The 23,293-nt window shown below is 34.5% G+C and overlaps 1 protein-coding gene across 3 annotated transcripts in view; it reads left to right on the forward strand.

Annotated features, from left to right (window-relative positions):
- Positions 1-7,425: 7,425 nt before the first annotated feature.
- LOC126975617 (UTP--glucose-1-phosphate uridylyltransferase) overlaps positions 7,426-23,293 on the forward strand; it is a 36,108-nt gene continuing 20,240 nt past the window's right edge. The window contains exons 1-2 of one of the 3 annotated variants that reach the window (XM_050823600.1): positions 7,426-7,530; positions 8,287-8,313. In XM_050823600.1, the coding sequence (XP_050679557.1) occupies positions 7,507-7,530; positions 8,287-8,313 (51 nt within the window). In that variant the 5' untranslated portion in view covers positions 7,426-7,506. Of the gene's footprint in view, positions 7,531-8,286; positions 8,314-11,396; positions 11,539-23,293 lie in introns of those variants that run through there. The other 2 variants (XM_050823601.1, XM_050823602.1) reach the window with 2 other exon arrangements.

Raw genomic sequence — 23,293 nt, forward strand, 5'->3', positions numbered from 1 at the left:
GTTTGTTTTTAATTTGAACAATTAAATACCTACCCATAATTGGAATCATTTTGACATCTTAATTCAGAAAGATATAAAATTTTACTTTAATCGTATTTCGTGTAGATAATATTCTTTATTATCAGGTATCAATTTTATATATTAACGAGAAATCTCATGGTCGCTCAGAGGGCAATGGAGACTTTGCTCAAAGTTTTCCTGCGAGATCTAAAGTCACCGACATAGCCCGGATGATTGCGATATTGAAGTGGCAGTGGACAGTGCACATAGCCGTAGGACATATGGTCGGTGAGGCGGTAAAGTCCTCGATTGGCGACCACGAACTTGATGGCGCAGTTTTGGTAGGCCAAACAAGGTGACCTGATAATCTGGTCAAGAACGTCGGAATAGGTTGGATGAGGGCAGCGCAGAACCGATCTCCGGGGAGATCTTTGAGGGACCCCTTTGTCCAGTCTCAGAGCAGACTAAACAGATGAACGCAACATGGCGCGATTAGCTCCGAGTGGTGCAGCCGCGTAACGTTCTGATATGCTTCATTCTTTTTTTTCTTTTTGGATGGCACACTTTCGATTATTTTTTAATATTAACCAATCTGCGCCTAATTATGGTTTTGTGATTCTCGGGTCACTTAAAAAATAAAAATGAGAGTAGGTATATCATAAAGAAGGCTTATTGAGTATATTATATGCATAATTTTACACACACTGTAAATAAATAAAGGAATTATGAGAGCACCGTACAAAACTTTTGATGATGTTTGATGTCAGTATTTAATAAAACAACTTTAAATTTAAAGCGCTTGGTGTCGTGAAATGAACATCTTAAAGAGCCTTAAGCTCTGCAATGAGTTAGCTGGGAGATTTAAAAAAGATATATGTTAGGGACTGACATGTAATCTCCATTCCGAACGCTTAAAAATTTTATAAGACGTAAAATACCATGTAATAAAAATTGTTGAAATGAAGCTGTCTTCAAATTTAAATTGAATTGTCCTTATGGAATGACGCTGGTGGCTTGGGCACGGGGAAGGGTGCTGATGTAGGACGCTACTTGCGCCGACACTCTGGCTCCTTCTCATGTTCAAGTTACGTCAGTTGGTGCTGGGGCTGCTGCTTCGACTGCCGAAGATAGCAAACGTCGCAAATATGTTGGTCTCAGTGAGTCATACATCTTTGTGGGGCCCAGAAGCGCCAGAGGGTACCCATGGGGCCCAGAGGCACGGAGAATGTTCTAAGTACTATCTTCGCGCCCCAATAAGGCTACTGGAAACCCAAGCGCTGGCAGCTGTTTCAGTCAATGGATCAGCCTAGCTATCCAGCGCGGAAATGCTGCCAGTATTCATGGTTCGCTTCCGTGTAAGATTTGTTTTGTTTAAATTTGCCACTGTTTCTAAACTACTGGTGATATTTTTATCAATCTAAAAATAGAAAACAGGTGTTTTATTTATCTAAAAAGCGGATGTTTTAAATGTTAAAAAAACATATAACTTTGACATGAGGGATTTTATACTATATTCTTATAGTAGATTATCATTTAGGTAGCGCTTGTTAATCAGATTAACGCATGGACCAGCCGCCGTTTCCCTTCATCTTAAGCCTCCCATTCACGGGCACGCCATTACTCCAAACGGCTCGTGAGTTCTCAAAAATCCGCTCGTGAATGTCAAAATCCGAGCAATCGAAATGGAGTGTTAAGAAAAAAAGGAATTTCAAACGATTGAAACTCCATCGCGCCACGCCGATTGGCGCGGCTCATCCGGTTGGTGTAGCATGCTCGTGAGTGTGAAAACCAGGCGGTACAGCACGCCATGCTAGCGCGCCAAGCCGTTTGTCCCGCTCGTGAATGCGAAAGCCCGCCCGACGCGTGCCATTTGTCTCATACCTACCGCTTCGAGTTGTTGGATAATACTAATTTATTATATTCTTTGCTGCATTATCATGAGTATTCGGGAATTTGTTATTGAGTTTATTTCGAAATTTAGGGAATTACCAGCAAACCTGCGTTCCTGCCTTATCGAGTATAGATAAAAATTATATAAATTGACAAAAATCTTAGTTTGCAAATTGAATAATGGAATAATCTTATCAAATTAGTTTATTGTCATCGGTCCTCGATAAATCTACAAAGTTTGAATGAAATCTGTCCGTTTAAAGTGGGTCATAATCGCGTCTAAAGGAGTCAGTTACAAACAAACATACAAGTGAAGCTAATGTAAAGCGTATTTAAAAAGATCCACTTTCGCTTGGAGGTATAATACGAATATGTTTCCCATCAATGGCCCCCAGGCAATTAGGGAATTGCTATCATTCTTCATATTGCCTAGCTATTCTGATCCAATCTTCTGGAGTTTTTTCTGGATAAGATTTTTGGACGTTAAAAGATATAATATTTACCACCAAGTTCCGGTTATTAGTTACCCGGACACTGAGCATCGGATATCCCTGTGACACGTCGAGTCATAGCCTCCAGCTGATGGGCCTGCGGCCTGATGGGTCTTCAACGTCAGGGGAGTACCGGACTTCGAAGGCGAACTAGATCAAACTAAAATACACCCCACGACCCTTGCTCATATTTACGGTACTCATAGGTACGGGTAGTTTCATTTAAACCCCTCGTAACCGATCCGGAGATCTGTAAAATAAATTTTATATTTAATTTGATACAAGCGAAATAAATGTGACATCACCAGCATCAGTAACCTCTGCTTCTAAGGCATTTACATCTTGTGCGTCCAGTACAACAAGTGGATATAAAAGGTAAAAAATTCAGGCGGAAGCTATTTTGTCTAAAATTTCAAAAATACTAGATAATCCAAAACCATCTACAGTACCGATCCAGCGTCAAAGATTTGCAGATTTTGGAGAACATATTTCTGAGAAATTAAGAAGTTTGCCAGATGTTATGGCTGTGCATTGTATAAAAATAATAAATGACGCTATTTATATGGCCGAACTTGGTAAACTTGATCACACTTCTCATATAGTCACTAACGCAAATCGAATGTGAACATAACATTGTCAACAGTCTCAAAAAATGAACCGTAAAGTTTATTAACTCCTATAGACATAGAAACAGGACATTCTACTGAAATATTATATGAAGCATATCAAAGAGCAATGCAGAATGATGTCACCCACCTTTAAGATTATCATTATAACATACAAATAAGTATAAAATAATAAAATATAATATAAATAAATAAGATTTTTTATTTACCTTCATATAATCCTTTACAACATGTAAAATAGCTCTAAATGTTTCGGGTATGATTTCCCCTAATCGCTGTGGAGAGATTGCAGTTATGAATTTCAGCTCCTCGTGGGTCATACCAGAGGCTAGGAATCGAATAGTAGCAGCCAGTCTCTCGTGTGAAGTAGCTTCTCTCATATTTGTGTTCTGTTTTTCTATTAACGGAGTAACCAATTTTAAAAGTTTGAACTTGTTGTTTGTTGAAGTAGGTAGGTTCTTCCATCCTCAAATAATTGCGCCAATCACTCGGTTCTTAACTTACTTCGTTCATTAAATTTGTATGTGTATAGTTCGGTCTCTTCAACAGGGCATTATGTATCAAATGGACAAGCGCAATTGTGGTGTTTTGTATTACGTTTAGTAGTTTTTAGAACAGTTTTGTGTACTGCAACGTCTGGCTCTCAGCTACAATAAAGCTTATTTTAATTTAGATATGCTTAGCTGTACTTTGGACAAGCAAAACATATCTAAAACACACAAGCACACAAAACTCTGTTCTGCAACGTCTAGCTCTCACCTACAATAAAGCTTATTTTAATTTAGATATGTTTTGCTTGTCCAAAGTACACCTAAAAAAAGAAATAAGAAATATACATTGACTGCAATGATTATCCAAACACACACTACATACACCCTCAAATACACTACACACAACCTTACATACACACACACACACTCTTGTAACCTTATTTTGTAAATTATATTTTCTAAGTAGCTTATTATAGTAAATGTAAATATTTTGTTATCTTATTCTGGCTTGTTTAAATCATAAAATGTTATTTCTTTTGTTTAATACCTATATACTGTAATCAGTTTTGGCCTTATTTTTCTACTTTATATTATAATTGTATATAATTTGTGACCCTGTAGATTACATGAAAATAAATAATTTACAATGGGCAGCAGGATGTGTTGCTAAAACAACGGAATTAGCAGATATCTCAGATTAGACGGTAAACCTTATAGATAGACGGGAAGTCAAAAAACCTACATAGAATAAGGAACGCACTTGAGGCTCCTTGATACAATAGTTTTTAAGTGAGCACTACACTTATATATTAAAGTCCCAGACAATGTTCCGACCATAGACTTACAAAAAAACTAGAGTATAAACTAACAAAGAGAAAAACATCTGTAACAAAGATACAGCATGATAGAAAAGGAAAATGAATGTATAGTTTTTGTTATCGATTTTTAATGTCAAGTCAGTCACCCACGCTTGGAAGCTCCTTAGTGTTAGTATGAACCTATGTAACCACGAGCTAACGCATAAATTGAAAAATCAAAATTAATTGCCAATTATCGGGCCGTCAGTTTGTCTATACTCTAGTACCTAGTCCTAAGTCTATGTTTGTAGAGAGAAGTAAGAGCTCTGTCTAGCTTTCCTTTGCTAGTCGTTCTTTGTATGTGAACATGGTATTAATGGATTCTACAAAGTCTACACCTATATCCCAGACCATTTTTTGTGCCCTTTAAAGTTTATATCCCAGTCCCCAGATCATTTTCAACAGCCTGTAAGAATATGCTTCGCAGAAACGCACGAAGTCATAATCGTCTCTGTTCTTTTCTCGATTGGATTAAGTAATACGTTATTAATACCCTTATCTCAAGAAAAGTACTTAAGAAGTCAAAATTCGGCGCACGAGTACAGAAAACTATTCCGCCTCAATTTTTTTATGCGATCCTCTTCAAATCACCCTACTAATGATATAAATACATGTTGCCATGGGGCAACACCGTGCTATATTGTTTAAGCCGAAATTGTTTTAACAAATGCAAGGAATTGTTATTTTTCAACCGGAAATTTTTTTATATTCTTTATTAAAATACAAATAAAAAAGGTCCTATGGCTTTTCACAATAAAATTTATATTTTAAGAAGTATGAAGGCAATATGCATTTATATCATCAGTAGGGCAATTTGAAGATGATCGCATTAAAATATTGAGGTGCAATAGTTTTCGGTACTCATGCGCCGTTTCCTCCTGGACTAGTACTATTTATGAACACTTCGGAAAGGAGAGCTAATGAAAAGAAGTGGTAAGGTAGTTGAGGCTCTTTTTATTCAACATTATGTAACAGCTTCCTCTGTAAACAAAACAATAATATTGTAAGCTATGCACAAATATGTAACTACGAGGGGAGGTCAAAAAGTTCGCGGAATGACTGGGAAAAAAGATGAAATGATACATTATGTTATTTTTCCTTTTCAATATATTCCCCCTTAACACGAATACATTTTTGGGATCTGGCATATAACTTATTAATACCGTCGAAAAAATAGGTTTTGTCTTGGGCGTCAAAATACGCCGAAATCGCCGACTTGACTTCATCATCGTCTCTAAATTTTTTTCCACGCAGCTCTTTCTTCATCTTTGGGAATAAATAAAAATCGCTAGGGGCCAGGTCTGGACTGTAGGGTGGATGGCGTAGTTGTTCAAAACCGCATCGATGAATGGCAGCCGTCGCAACATGACTCGTGTGAACGGGCGCGTTGTCGTGCAAAAGGAGTACACCTTTTGTCAGTTTTCCTCTTCTTTTTTCTTTAATAGCTTCTTTTAATCGGTCCAATAGGGAAGCGTAGTACTCTCCCGTTATAGAAACACCACGTTCTTTATAATCGATCAAAAGAATACCTTCAGTATCCCAAAAAATAGTCGCCATGATCTTTCCGGCCGATTGCGACACTTTAAATTTTTTTGGGGGTGGTGTGCCTTTTTTGTGCCACTGCATCGACTCCTGCTTTGACTCAGGCTCATAGTGGTGAACCCAAGTTTCATCACCGGTTACAATTCGGGCCATAATTTCTTCCCTAACTTCTCCACAGCGGTCCAAATACTCGCGGGAACAGTTGACGCGCTCACGTTTTTGCAGCGGCGTGAGCATTCTCGGGACCCACCTTGAACACACTTTACTCATGCCAAGATGTTGATGAAGAATATTTAAAATTGTGGTTTCTGATACTCCAACTGATGCTGCAAGTTGTTTCTTCTTCAACCTTCCGTCTTCCAATACAAGTTTTTCAACTTTTTCAATGATTTCCGGCGTAGTGGCCTCAATGGGCCGTCCAGGTCGAGGATCATCTTCAATTGACTCCCTTCCTTGCTTGAAAAGGCCGTGCCATTTGTAAATCATGGTTTTACCAGGAGCAGAGTCTCCGTAAACAGCTAACATCTCTTGCAAAATAGTTTGAGGCGTTTTTCCTTGTTTGGTGAGGAACTTTACGACGGCGCGATGTTCAATTTTCTCCATAGTGGCTAGTTTGTTCCCGATTTACTTGTTCACTCGTTTGTAACTCGAAAGCTAATGACCCAATTAGGCTAGAAATTGGCATATATAGTAATTATGAGTTACTCAAGTAGCGGCTACCTGGAGGAGCGACCTCACCCCCGCCAACCCCGCCATTCCGCGAACTTTTTGACCGCCCCTCGTACCTACACGCAAGTTTCAACTTATATGTGTAAGTTTAAAAAAGAAAGACCAGCGATGAAAAAATAATGCAAGTAAATAATTTTAAGACAAAAGAAACTGTTAATTTTCACATTCTATTACCAACAAATAAAGAGAGTTCGCGATGACAGAAAGACCAGTGAAACCAATCCAGCCTTCGGCCGCCTTGTCATAATTTAAGGAAGGGAATGGTCAATGGAGTCGCCATTCAAGTCGACAATAAGTTTGCTAAGATATATTAGTTTTACGTAGGTACGTACCTAATTAATTAAATACGTTTACTTTAAAAGGCGTAGAATGGTAATTAATATGTAATAGGTTTTTTAAGAAAGCTCTAATCTCGATCACGGACGAGTAAAAGAAGAAGGACTCCTCGCCGTGATATTAGCAAGTGAAGCACCGTTATGCTAGTGTGTGTGCGGTTACGGGGGATACTAGTTACACAATTTTTTCTCCCTTATATAATCATATATGGCCACAAATACTTAAATAGTATCGTTTTTACACATGATGGTTTTTATCGATGAGAGATATTTTTTATACTTTCTGCAAATTATTGAAAAGGACTTAGATAATATATACGTCTAGATAGAGCATTGTGCTGCTAGAAAAATGAATATAAACCAACTTTTCTACCGTATAACAAAACGGAAATGTCAGTTTCGGAGAAACGTCAAATTGACACTGAAGTTTTAAAAATCGAACTTTCACTTTTCGAAGCCGGCAAGTTGCTATCAGCTGTTTAGTAATTTATCACCTATCTAATATCAGTGTTTGCTTGTGTTCTGGCTCGAAACAAAACATAAACATGACTGAGAGGCATAATCCTAAGGTAAGTCTACAACGGAAACCACATGACAAAATTATATAATAAATGCACAATAATTATGGTACCTTGACCTTGCTAAAATGTGGAGGTCATTATTCTTTTTTTGCACAATTAGCTGAACATTTGCGTCTCAAAATTCAAATTGAAATTAATTTGACAACTACTATAGACCTGTATCAGTATTTAACTAATTTTAATATCTGAACTAGACGAAAATAACTCACATTTACTTGTACCTACTTATTTGAACACTTCTTACGCTTTGCACCCAAAGTACGAATTTTTTTATCAAATAAAATTAACTTCGAGGAAGTTGATAAGTAATGAATTTATCAAATTAAAAGATATGCATGACAAATTTTATTTTAATTGAAATTGTCTTCACAAAAACTATGTTATTCCAACTTATTCAATTCTACCTACCTTATAAGAATATCACTACAGTATTCGGTTTAATGAATATGCAAATATAATTTATTTAATAACGATTCATACAAAAATAATTTCTTACCTACCTTGCCTCTTAAACCTACTTAATGTAATAAACAATAAATATTTGTATCAAAATGCATCTTATTGCCAAAAATTATTTGCCTGATTTAACCTGTTAAGTCCTATTTGTTGTCTCTTTATTCATCAACTTTGGTGGATTTGATTTTTAATGTTTTTCATAGGGAAGAAAGAATTGTTTTAGGGTGATAAATTAAAAATAATATTTGTTTACCTAATCAGTAAGTTTTAAAAAGTCTACAATTTCAGGCCAATAACCACAGACTGGAGCCAGCGGTAAGGTTCATTACATTATGTAGAAAATTATGTCAATAACATAGGTTTTTTTTTTAATAAAGCGGATATAGTTTCTATTTGTTAATTTATTATAAATTTATATTTGGATTGTTACTATATGATTTGGCATGATATAATGTTTAATTTAAATCTTGAGACAGAATAATATCGAACTAGTTTTTATGTTTTATTGCATGCTATTTTATAATTACGGTTGACTGTATGTTAAACAGGTTTTTTATTTCAAAATTCATTAAGATCAATCAAGGATATAGCACTCCAATCCCAATGTGTGGTAAAAGTTTATAAATGATTCATACTATAGAAATCTTACCTCACCAATATTTTTAGAACAATTCTTTTGTATTTCACTATTGATGTTCTATACATAAAGAGATTTTGTTATAAAAAAGCCAAAACATTGAACATACCACAAATTACACATTAATAAGCTTCAACTGCTTATTTAAACATTACCACTTTTACTCCGACAGTTATTTAAAATACTCTTAATATCTATAAATTATTCAGTTCAAGTTATATATTATGTTGAGTTTAGAACTCGATTTGAACAGTGACACACAACTAAAAAGAAAAATGTGTTTACTTTGTCTTTAAGCACACTTAGCCATCCCGCAGTCAGACTGCGAATGATTTGCCGTTATTTGTGTATAGAACATCATTGTATTTCACCAACGATATTCATCAAGGTTTATTGTCGTTGTGGTTATAGACAGATGGTGGGAGGTTTATTTGCACATATAACAGGATCCTGGTTAGATGATCTGCTACCATGCAGTAGTTTGCAATTAAAATTTTTGCCCTACCTAGTGTTACCATAGCACATAAGTTAGGATACACTTTTCTAAACCGCCAGCAATGTACTTGTAATTACTCTGGTGTTGTGGTGATCCCTTAACATCAGGTTACTACTAGTTTGTTCCCTTACATAAAAAAGTCATGTGTTAAGATAATGAGGGTAGTTGCAATTCTTTTCAGGATGTTGAGTATTTAAAGGATCCTGATCTGCAGAATTGAAGCAGACAACTTTTACCAATAAAGTTTTCAATAAAAATGAGTTGACTTACTGGATTAGCCTATTACTTGCTAGCTGAAGTTTCTATGCAATTTTACATATTACTTAACATTGATACACTACATATGAACTATAATATTAAAAATTCTTAATTTGTACAGAAATATGATATTATTTTCTTGATCTTTAGAACTCATCTGATATTCTTATGATGATTTCAATTTAACCGTGTAAATGTTGTGGTGCAAATACAGAGACAGTCATATTTAAAAACAACAAACTAATGAATGAACAGATTTATGTATTTTATTTTCGAATATTCGAAATTTTTTATGATTTACTGAGAAATGTTAATTAATAATTACAAAACTTATTTATGTTCTTCATTATACTATGTAGATCACTGCAAGTATTCAAAGGAATTATTCAGGTTAGTCCATGTTGATTATACTTATTGTAGTGGACTGTATAGATATGGTGTAGACGTTGTAGTTTGTATGTTTATAAGGCTTCAACTCATCGCTTTCTAGATGTTTAATTAATCAATCTACACAGGTTAATTTCTTGTTAATTAATCTTTATACACTTGTCCCTTTCCCGGCACGGCCTGTGGGGAAGGGGACCTTTGGGGGTACCTGTCGGAACAGGTACAATAGTATATCAGCTGAACTTACTCACTACTCAACAAAATGTCATCATCTAATAATCTTCTTGACTCAAAATTTGATAAATTATCTGCCAACTGAAGAATCCTCAAACTGATTGAGAACTTGAATTCTTCAATTCTAATTGAAAGGTAGGCAATATATTATTATGTATGTCCACTGGTTTAGCAAGGATATATGGATGGCCCCTATAATTAAAATATAGATCATTCTATGACTGTTTCATTAAACTTATAAGTTCACTAACAATCAACAATACTGAGGATTTGTGATAGTTTAATTCTTAAATATTCTTGACAGACATTTTTCGTTGAAAGCCTTTTTTTTTAAATTTAAAAGTAAATCACACTCAACCATATCGCCTAATTAGCTCTATTGTATCTTTTTTAATATAATTTGCATTAGCTATAGATTTTATAAGAATCGTAGTTGTTTAGTGGGTAGACACAGTTTGCGGACCTCAATTTCTTATGACTTTGACAGCTTCCCCGGCTTCAACTCACATCAACAATTACAAATACATTTTCTTCTTTTCGGTACTCTTGTTCTCGCCTATTTTCAAAACATACATACATACGCCTATTATACCAGTGTGGGGCTACTTTGCAAAGGATGCCGGCTAGATTATAGGTACCATAACGGCGCCTATTTCTACCCTGAAGCAATAATGTCTTATTATTGAGTTTCGGTCTGAAGGGCGCCGTACCTAGTGAAATTATTAGGTAAATTACACTTAACATCTTATGTCTCAAGGAGACGAGCGCAATTGTAGTGCCTATCATAATTTTTGGGATTTTTAAGAATCCTGAGCGGCATTTCCTTTTAATGGGCAGGGCGTATTAATTACCATCACACGAACGTACTGCTTGTCTCGACTTACGACCGTTCCCAATATACTATCTACAGATAGAGATAAATTACCACTACCTTCTATTGTCAGTAATTAAATGTCAATAATCTGAAGCTGTCCCAATATACCCGATAAATCTTTCTTATCGGCTTATATAGGAACGCGCGAATTGCAATTTCCATACAAACTTCTATCGCTGGTAAGCTATACGTCGTCCCATTGACAGACAGCGTGTACGGATAATGTGAGTTACCGTCGATAAGTTTATTGGGACAGAGAAGTCAACGATTGTTACGATTTTTATCTCAAGTAAGGGATAGACTGAATATTGGGAACGGCCGTTATTGTCTTAAAAAACATACGTTGTTAGCACACGCTTTGAATTTGAACTAGCGCATTTCAATATTAGCCTTTTCATGGTACGGCCAACTCTTCTGTCTAACTACAACGTAGATATAATTATTCTACTACGCGACGATCCTTCGCTGATAAGTGTTTGTACTTAAAAACAATTGTTCATTTATTGTTTAGTTTGCCTCAATCTAGTCAGCGATAGCAGCTGTGGCATACATGCGCGTGGAGACATAATATTATATGTGATTATTTCGAACGGCTTGCAACTAATTTGTACTAGTGTTTTATTTCTGAAAAACAAAATGGACGTTTTGTCTAGGGTATGTACTTTGTATTTTTATTTATTCAGACGTTTAGTGTGGGACATATACCATTTTATTTCAGAAAATCAATTTTCTAGTATATCATATTTTGACTTTATTATTGAAAATATTAGAATGTATGGCACAAAAACAGTAAGTCGTTTGTGTGAAAAGTTAAATTGTTGTTTAAGTAACTTAATTTCAAAACAAAGTATTTCATAAAAGTCTGCTAGTTCATATTCGATTTCCACCTATCGTCTGGCTCACGCTTAAGCTGGGGTTTCACCGCCCGAGTATACTTGTACCGAGTGCCCTCGGACTACTCATATACATACTATCTTACTATAGTACACTACAGTGAAAAAAATAACACTATGATATAATAAAGTTGCGATAAGTACGTCTACGAAAAATTACAGCTAATTGAAGTACTTAAATAATTTGTTATTTTTAAAGAGATAGCCCCCACTATTGGGACGAATTAAACTAAATTTGTAAACAAAATGTATGATACAGGACTAGAAGTCTCGACCCCTCGAGCTTCGTCCGAGCCCTCTTCCACAGAGCGAACCGGTCGAGCCCCGCTTCGCTCATAAATGTTGTTTACAAATTTTATTTTATTTATCCTCTCAACTTCTGTCTGAAGGAATATCTATTCACGCGAGTATGATTTTACTGCTTCCACATTCATGTAGGTAATATTATCTATATTTTATGAATGTTAAAGTTCTACGAATTTTAACAGACAGTATTAAAATACTTTTATAATCAATTTTCAACTCAATCTATTGCTTTCAAATCATAGCAGAAAGAAAGAAAATAAGATACCTAAAGGTAAATATGTACGGTCTATATTTAAATTTATTTTAAATATTTTGTTGGCTTTTAATTTAATTCTCTTCGACTTATTAATTTGGCTTATCTATTACAATTATATCAGTTTCAATGAACTATAGTAATTAACTCTTGATTTGTTACGAAGTTGCAGTATGTGAAATTAATGCGATTATTTTTATGTATTCGTACACACGATCAAAATAAAAAATATCGACAGTAATAAATTATAGATTAAAACTTAACCATTATAATATTTTATAGAGTGAACTAAAGTATATCAAACTACCCTCCGCAACGAAATCAAAATGGCGCCTAGAGACAGACGACACAACTTTTTCTTCTCGATAAATAATCCGTTGCGGCTCCGCTTCATCCTTGACGTAGCCATGTCTTCAGATTACTTATATTTGTAATGATTGCGTTATATAAACATAAGGCTTATCACTTCATTGACCTGTATGTTATAATAGCTCATTTATATACTGTTATCAAGTTAAATATTGATAATCGGTTATTTACTTATGTATTTAAACGTAAACAATTACATTTACAAAATCAATATACACTACAAAACAATCTCAAAAAATATATACCTATCTATTTTGTGCAGCCAAGAAATTACCTTCTATTACCTTTTTTTTTTAAATGAAAATAAGGGACGAGACGAGCAGGACTTTCAGCTGATGGTAATTGATACGCATTACAATGCAGTGGCTCTAAGAATTCTTGAAAAACCCCAAATTCTGAGCGGGACATCAATTGCGCTCTTCACCTTGAAACATAAGATGTTAAGTCTCATTTGACCAGTAATTTTACCTGTTCGATGTCGGAGCTTTGCACGACATAGTCTACTTACCGAGGATTTAATTACTGCATTGTTCAAATTCAAATTCAAAAACACTTTATTCATGTAGGTCACAAAAATGACACTTATGAATGTCAATAAAAAAATATATAAATATTGTTTCTTATTGAATTTACCGCTACTTCGTAAAGGGTTGAGCTAATGAGAAGAAGTAGCAAGAAACTCATTGCCACTCTTTTAAGTCAAGATTTACATTTTAGTTGTTTTACAAATCATTTCAATTACAATATATGCAAAGTGACGCAACAAAAATACTCAAAAGTCAAAAACTGAAAGGCTTACATGAGTAAGTCAAAAAAAGAAAAAAAAAAGTAAATTAATACTTATAAACACAAGAGTTATTGAGTATAGTAGATGCATCAATCCACACATACCGTAAATAAATAGAGGCATTATGTGAGCATTTTATAAAATAAAATTTATAATAACTTTAACTTTAAAGGAAATAATAATAATAATAAAAAAACACATCAAGCAGACCTCCCGGTAACAAGATCATCCAGCCCCCACGAGTAGCACCCGTTCACGAGCATGACGCATGGACCAGCCATCGCCTCCTTCGACCATATTTTATTTATTATTTTTTCTTAATATTATAGTATATATAAATTATTTAATGGCCCGTTGTGAGAAAAGCAGACAAGACGGTTATATTAGCCGAGTGTGATAAAACCCGAACTCGACTGCATTGGGCTGTCTTAGATTAAGCTAAGTAGGTATAATTTCAGCTGTCAAATAACTATAAAATGTGTGTGTAGGTACTTATGTATGCACGCAAGAAATTATACTTCTTTGGCATAACAAAGCAAAAATCCTTAAAATTATTTATTCCTCGTGCTATTGTTTATTTTTGTTTATTGGGACAGAAAAGTCAACGATAGTTACGATTTTTATCTCAAGTAAGAGATAGACTGAATATTGGGAACGGCCGTATGTGCGCTCTATAGATCTCAGCTTAACTCGCGGGACATATTTCATAATTCTACTTCATTATATTAGTTTTGGGTAACCTGATTGGTGAAAGAGGGCCATTGACGGGTTTCATTTAATAACTTGATACCTCTTCGCGTTTAAATTAAAAAATATTGTCCGCGTAGATTATCTTGAAGTGGCAACGCCGGCATTTTTGTCAGCATCAAACACGAATGCCTTTATTTATCTTCCACTGATATAAATATTGATGTCTTTTCTAAGTATTATGTTACTGGAGATAAAATTGAAGGACAAGGCTATGTGGAACTTAATAGCACTTCCAAGATTAATATGTTATCAGACAAAGCATTTTAAATCTTGCAACACTAAAATAAAAGTGGGTAAATAAAAGTTTAAAAAGAGTATTTTCATAGGTACTTTATGTTTTTAATTTCGTCTTGTGCCTATACATGTCTTTCAAGCCACTATACACTCTTTTGCAAAAAAGCGGGCATCTAGTTAAATAACCTGTTTCACTGGCATCTTCAGATTATTTCATAATTCTAAATAGCTTGTATCAATACTTTAAATAAATAAGCAAAAAGTAGTTTCTGTCAATTTCGTCATTACATTTCGATGGAATTAATGAAAAATTATCCCAGAGTCTAAACAGCTAGTTGCGTATCTGTTCATTAAATAAAATAGCAGGCTAAAAACTTAAGTTGTATTAAACATAAAAATAAAAACTTAATATCTAGTGTGGCCCCCACTTTCTAAAACGTCAGCTTGTATTTGTCCGGATATGCTATCGATGCTATTCTTAATTGTTCTTGTGGATTACGCTCCCACTCTGCACAGAAATTACTTTCCTTAGCTCCCTGACGTTTTGCGGAGCGGGCTGCACCGATCTTACTCTTCGTTTTAGAAAATCCCAAATGTGCTCTATGGGATGGAGGTCAGGACTTCGAGCTGGCCAATCCAAACGGCGAATCCCTACCTCTTGAATATCAAGTTTTCTGATTGATGAACCGTTACTGGGGGTTGTACGCAAGGAATAAGAACTTCAGATATGTACCGGTGTGCATTCAAAGTGCCGTTTCCTAAGAAGACTAACTCCGTACAGTCCAATGCATTAAACGCCCTCCAAAACATAACTGAGCCTCCACCATAAGGGATTATTTATTCAAAGCAAACTTCTGCGAAACGTTTCCCTTGTCTTCGCAGTACTCACCGACGTCGGGCCTCACCATATAGTGATATTCTGGCTTCATCCGAGAATAATACTCTACCCCAGTCCTCTTGAGATCACGTCGCGTCGCACAATTTCGAGCGAAGCTAAGTCTAGCAATTCTGTGCTTGCGGAGCATTTTAGGGCCCATGGCCCTGTTGTTGGACTGCATATTGACTGCATATATTGGCAGCGAGAAGCCTCCGTCTTACAGTCCATACGCTGGTTTTCACACCTCTCACTTCCTCTAGTCTTTTTGAGGTCGACATAAGATGATGTTCCGATTTCTGAATGCCTGGTTCACCAGTCATTTCGAGATTCTCTCTCTTCTTGCAGTCCCAGGCCTTCTACTGACGGAAACAGTCTCTTCATATCGTTGCCAAGTCCTTTGGACAGTCGAACGACTCACATTTAGCCTTTGGGACACATAACATTGACCCCCTTACCTTCTTCAATTAGCGCCATAAATTTGCTCGCTGCTATCATTCTATCAACCATTTTAGAGACCGCTAAATAATGCTATGAAGACTTAAAAATATCAAGGAAATAGAATAATTCAACAATAATTATCTAAAAATGATGTAGAGTTGCCCGCCACGATAAGCAATTAACTGCAATTTTTGTTAAAATCTGACTATTTCTAAAATTTCAATTTGGAATAAACTTTTTATGCACCACAACACTTCATAAAGTGCCAGTAATATTCTGAAAAAATTAAAACTACCCGTTTTTTTTCAAATGAGTTTAGCTTGACGCTGATAAATTGGAATTTATGCGTGTGTGTTCAATAACCGCGCGATAACTGGAAAATTCATTTTCTCTACTTGATACAACAATTAATTGACTAACCTTGGAAAGAGGCTACAATTTGCATTCATTTATTTAATATAACGTTATTGTTTTGATTAAAGCATTTGACTTCTAAATAGCCTAGGATTAAAGTCTGTAATATAGTCTGTAATGTGAAAATATGAAATAATTTATTAGTTTTGATCGATAATGATATTCGATTGGTTGGTTTCCGCAACTCGACGTCATGCGCCCCTATTTTACTTGACAGGATGGTAGAGGTAGTACTTCAACCAGCCAAGCCCCTCCAGGAAGTCACCGAACTCCTTGACATTGCCGTAGAGTGCCTCGTAAGCCCAGGTGCCACTTGCCCTGTAGTTTGCCACTTCTTTCCTCTCCAGCAGAATATTGGCGCCTGTTTTGTTCTGCCCCTAGCCTGCCGGTAGCCTCCGTATAGGGGGCTGTCTGTGACACCTATTTTAAAAAGATGCCTGTTAAAATTGCCGTGACCTATGGCTGTATATTCTTAGTAGATATCGACTAAGTTATAAAATTGCCCTGGTAAAACGCAAGTCCGCACAGGGGGTAAAGCCAATTTGGCTAGCCTGCAATGGTCCAGGTTGTCTCAGTATTGTTGACTATTGCGTATATTTGGCGATTATATATTAAGAAAAAAAACATTCAAATAAATATTAATTGACTACATAGTTGACTTATAGAGTTGAACAAAGCACACAAGATTTTATGATGATACGTCACTCGAATGATTAGCTCAATTGGTAATGCACTAACACGGACCGCCAGAGGTCGCCGGTTCGAGTCCCGCATCGTTCATAAAATTTTGCTGTCAAATTTTATTTTTGTATTAATCCTAGAAGTGAGGGTTATCACTTTAAAAACATAACAAAATACATAGAAAATTTAACCGAAGTATAATTACAGTACCTCCCCCCTATAACGCGGTACGCTAAATCGCGTTTTCATATTACGCGATTTCAATTCATCTTATAACACGGACATTCTGCGATTTAACGCGGGGATTTTTGTACTGTGAAATTTAGAATGATTTGTACAGTTCATAATTACCTTGGCGCATGCACCGCGTGTTATTACAAAATAAAATTATTTTATTGTGTGCGTATTAAAAACCTTAATAAACTAGCTAGGCAAACAATTGGAAATACTTGTTACGAATTGTGATTAAATATTATTCTCTTTATTATAATTTCATCTTATATTCTACATTTATATACAAATATAAATAGAAAAAATAGAGTTCCGCCGGTGGTTAGGGCGACAGACTGAGGAACTTCCGCACGATGCGTGCCGTTCCCAAAACAGCTGCTTTCTGTAACTGACCCTTTAGCCCGTTAATAAGCGAGAGCCTCTTATTATTATTATTACGAATTACGAGGTCCTATAAACGCGTTGTTATATGGACGGTTGGATGTTATAGGGAGGCACGAATGGATGAATAAATTTTAATACGCGGCATGATATGACTAGTAGGTACTTAATTAATTCAAATTTATTTAATAAATAAATAAATAAATAAATAAATTCTTTATTTTGCTAGAAAACATGTAACAATGGGTGTAAGTAGTTTTAATGTATCAATGTTATCGGCCATTTCTGGCATGCAAAATTACTATTAACAAAATTCTAGTTATTATTATAATTGATTAACAAACTCTATATTTTAAGCACTTAGGTTAATTTAAATTATAATTATTATTTTAAATGTCATTATTTAAAGACTAGAATTAATATATATTTTAAAGTCAATTTAATTTAACCTAATGTGTCAACATTTCATTTATGGAATAAAAACATTTATCTATAAGCCATGTAAAAAGATCCTTTTTAAATCGTTGGACGGGTAATACGCGTAAGCTTGGAGGGAGTTTATTAAATATTTTTATACACATGACATAGCTACATTTTCCGTAGGATGCATTATGAAATTTGTGTGCAATCACCAGTCTGTCACCGTTTCTTGTATTTCTCGGATAAATATCTCTTGCTTTTGTAAATAAATGGTCATGTTGTTTGACAAAGATACATATTTCGTATATATACATACAGGGAAATGGAAGAATACGTAATTCTTTAAACAGTGGTTCACACGAATCAAAGTAAAAAGCTCCTGTCATAGCTCTTAAGCATCTCTTTTGGGCCATGAAAGCCCTATTAGCCTCGCTAGAGTTTCCCCACAAGATTAGTCCATATCGAAGTACTGATGCGACATAACCATGATAAGCTGCCAGGACTGTACTTTGTAAAGCCGTTTTACGCAATCTATATAACACATAAACATATCTATCAATTTTTTGGCATACCATGTCTACATGCTCTTTCCATTTTAGATTTTTATCTAGAAGTACTCCTAAAAATTGAACATGCAAAGCTTCTTCTATTTGGGTATTTGTATAATTTATCTTAAGGCTATAGTTATTAGAGCGGTTACTTAAACTAAATTGCATAAATGAGGTTTTTTTTAATATTAACTTGAAGATTATTATCCTCTAGCCAATTTACCACTGTATTAATTTCATTATTAATTTCACTTTCATAAATATCAATCTCATTTTTATTATTACATGTCATAATTATTGATATATCATCGGCAAATAAATAACAGTCATTTTTTGTCACACTAGGCAGGTCATTAATATAAATTAAAAATAATAATGGTCCAAGGACGCTTCCTTGCGGAACACCAAATCTATTTAATTTAAAGTTTGATTGTTGGGCAATTATGGTAGCCTTTTCGTCGATAGAATTGATCTCCACACATTGCTTACGGTCTTTTAAGTAGGACTCCATCCAGTTAAGAGCTGGTCCTCTAACGCCATTTTGCTCCAACTTATCCAACAAGATGGTGTGTGATACGAAGTCAAAAGCCTTGCTCATATCAAAAAATATTACACACGTTGGTTTTTTTGAATCTATATTTTCTGCTATTTTGTTAACCAGTTTAAATGCAGCTAATGTTGTCGACTTGTTTTTTTGAAAGCCAAATTGTTGCTTGTTTATTATATTATTTTTTGTAAAAAAAATTGTTAAACGACCATACATTGCTTTCTCAAAGACTTTTGAAAAAATAGATACGAGTGCGTTTACTTAACTTTGTTTTCTTTTGAATCTCCAAATTTCTGATCAAAAAAACAACGATAAGCCGTTTTGGCAGTGGTCTATCAGAAGTATATTCATATAAGCAATTGTAGTGCCGCTCAGAATTTTTACAAGAATCCTGAGCGGCACTGCATTGTAACGGGCAGGGCGCACCAATTGCCATTAAAGTCAAAGTCAAAAAAATCTTTATTCACTGTAAAGCTATAAGTTATTTAGTGCAAGTCAGGATGAAGTACAAAAAGTTACAATAGCATTCAAATGAGTATAACAATATTCATTTACAAAATTTAGAACATTAATTCCAATTATCTTTATCATTCAAATAATCTTTCACATTATAATAGGCCTTAGATGTTAATTTATTTTTTACGACACATTTAAATTTTTTAATAGGTAATATTTTAATTTCATTTGGTAATTTATTATAAAATATAACACAATCCACTTTAATGATTTAGCAATTTTACGGAGCCGAATCAGCTGACATCAGCTGTACGACCCGCTCTGCTCGCCCCTGATTGTCTTAAAAAAATCTTTAAATACTTCAGATAAATTCCAAGAGGAATTAACAAATAAAAAGCAAAATTAGTTTTAAATCTTAATGAGAACATATTTATCTTTAGTGAGTGGGCGCCTCGTAACAAAATTAACAATAAGTTATAGATAACATACTCGGTGTTAATGACCACATGGATCCAGTATTATCTGGTGGCTCACGATAATTTTTACCAAAACCAATGCATTCTTGTTATTCAAACTAACCGATTTATTAGTTAAAATTTCTATAAGTGTCTAGCTGACCCAGCAAACGTTGTATTGCCATATAAAGTAGTTAAAAAAAATTTGGGGTATTAAAAGTAGATGCAACCGATTCTCAAACCTACCTAATTTATCGTACTACAATTAGTGTATTCGATTGCCATCTTGCAACCCTATAGCTTTTAGTATTATGGAATGGAATAGAATATTATAAAAATCGAGATACAAAAATAGTTGTAGATCGTAGAAGGCCGAAAATTTGAAGTTGTATCTATTTTTTTAATGCTGAATCATAATAAAATAAAATTAAAAAAAAAGTCCATAAAATAAAATAAAAACTTTGAGGTGGACCCTTAACATGTATGGGGATGAAAAAGATGTTGTTCGTTTCTCAGACCTACCCAATATGCACACAATTACAACATTACGTACACCGTGACACGAGAATTTTATATATTAGATTATTTGTCAAGTTGGTGTTGGAAATACTTAGTCCCGTGTCGCTATAAATTTTGGTACGAATTTTTTTATTAACTCGTATTGTTTAGATTTGCAAGAGCGATATCTCAAGTCAATTTTCTTTTATTTTATTATTAGGGATGAGCAGGTTATCAACTGAAATGTAGATCCTATAGTTCTGAGCCCACAACCTGTGATTTAAACAAACATACCAATATTTACGGATCGTGCGTCTTTCAGACGATTGGCTAACGGCCGTTTTCAATAAAGTATGTCTAGTTACGGATATATTGCTATCACCGTTTAATGACAAGATCTTATTCAAATGATTTGAGTTTTCTTTAGTGTTAATTGCGCCAATATGTCTATAAAAGCGAAACACGTTTCGAATTGTTTAAAGACAAATATTGGCGGAATTAACACTAAAGTAAACTCAAATCATTTGGATAATTATGGATTTCCGCCATGTAACGCCTACTTCAATAAATTTTCTTAAATAGACAAGATCTTATCTATCCATAGTCATGTCCAATATAGTTATAGTACAATGCTTTATGTCGATTGGTTATTGAAATGTAAGTCAGCGTAAAAGAATGATTTGTCTACCTCTAGTAACTTAAACTAAAGATAGGTTATTGGAAACGGCCGTTAGTTGGTATGAGCGGGAGGGGGAGTTGGTAGGTATCTCAATAGGCGGGGGTTCGAGTCCTTCTTCGTCCATAAAGTATACTTCAAATTCTCATAAACGAGACTTCAAATTTTTTAGGATGGCCTCACTTAAGAGTATACATACCTGGGCATGGCATCTGTAGGCCAACACAGGAAGAATACAAGTATTAGGTGTAACAAGTTGCAAGGATTTATATGATGATTATGGATGATTGTGTCCGTGTCATGGATGTTTATATGTATTTATGTTTGTTTATATGTATGTTTATATGTATTTATGTATGTTTAAGTAAGTATATTGTATTAACCCCCTTTATTCATAATGGTCCGCTAACTTTAAACAGCCGCTTAGGACGGTTTTTTGTCATTCTGACTTAGGTCAATAGAAGAAGACAGAGTGAGAATTAGCAATGCTTTAAGTTAGGAGACTACTATGAATAAGGGGGTAAATATATTATTGTCTTGCAACCCATAACATAGGCTATATTATATGCCTAATTTGGGGCAAGATAATTTGTGTTTTGTGTGTCAATATTATTATTACTATACTATACCATTTCATTTATAAAAAGGGAAACTACACGACTTCGTCATAAATCCGTACTTCTATGGTTCTATCAGTAATTTTTAAAATGATAATTATTAGTTTTATGAATTATTCTTTTAAGGTGTCTTTCTTATATACATCCAATTATAACTCAGGAATGGTGTCTAAGTCAAGAACTGATGTAAATTAGTCTTCCTATATACCGGACATACAATTACTCAAATGATAATCTATAACCTATCTATACACATCTATAAATTTACAGTAGCCAGTAGCGATTGTTTGCGATATGTTCAATGTTGTGATTGTTAGCTGACCAATTACGATATGTTGTGACCATTACAATGAGCTTAGTAACCCGCGTATTGTTTGAATTGCAAACGTATCAGTATAAGAAGACAACTGCAGGTCTACAAGGTCGTTGGCTATACAGGGTGTCCCAAAGTTATGGGACATAAAGGGAAAGTACCTTTAATATCGTAGATGGGATATTTTACAGAAAGAAGACTTTATGTTATTTTTAAAAGTTAGTAATTCTGCATTCAAAGATTTTCTAAAAATTACTTGCCTCGTCTGGGAATCGAACCGACTTAAATGTAAAAAAACCACCCCTACTTTTATTATATGTAGATATGAGAAAGTAGTCAATTAAGTGGGTATTTTTTGTAAACTAATTAATTAAATGCTGAAAATGTGATCCCCCCTGTGTTACGCAAATCGCCAATGTTTTAATGAGTCCGCTGCCTTTTGATTTTCTTATCATTTTTGGTGATTACTCGATATGATATGGCACAATTCTGTTTGAAACTCACCCACATTCTCGTATCGCTTTTAAACTAAAAAAAAAAACTATGCTCTAAACCTAAAGTATTTTAATTATGAACTTATGGGTACTTATGTTCGAATAATCAATGCTGTCTATGCAATGATAATATCTCTACTTTTCGAACGTCGTAGTCGGCACTAAATAAATTTCTTGAAATTTGACTCAAACATTTTACGTTGCTCCTTTTTTTTAAAATACTATGTTACTTAAGAAGTGTTATTAGTTTTTAGCCATTATTTCGATTGGCATCATAAAAGTAGGGGTGTTTTTTTACATTTAAGTCATTTTTAGAAAATCTTTGAATGCAGAATTACTAACTGTTAAAAACAACATAAAGTCTTCTTTCAGTAAAATACCCTATCTACGGGATATATATTTAAGGTACTTTCCCTTCATGTCCCATAACTTTGGGACATCCTGTATAATATGTATGATATCGGTAAATCTTATGGTGTAAAGGCCGGAACGCATTACACCGACGCTGCGCTGCGCGTTGCTTCAAGTCGCTAGCTAGAGGTGTTCGCAACGACTATACATATATTGAAATCGCGTTATAACGATACGCTATTTTTAAAACGCCTATTATTTTTTACGCTATAATATATTAGTACACTTCGTTGTGACTTATGACGCGTTTGATTTTTGATGACAAGACGAGGATTTGGTCACTATTTCTTTGTTGTGTGCTGAAGAAGAACCTGTTCATGAAAGACCAAAAAAAAATAAGATTTCAAAGTCACATAAACT

This window comes from Leptidea sinapis, chromosome 36 (assembly GCF_905404315.1).
Source record: "Leptidea sinapis chromosome 36, ilLepSina1.1, whole genome shotgun sequence".
NCBI classification, from domain to species: domain Eukaryota; kingdom Metazoa; phylum Arthropoda; class Insecta; order Lepidoptera; family Pieridae; genus Leptidea; species Leptidea sinapis.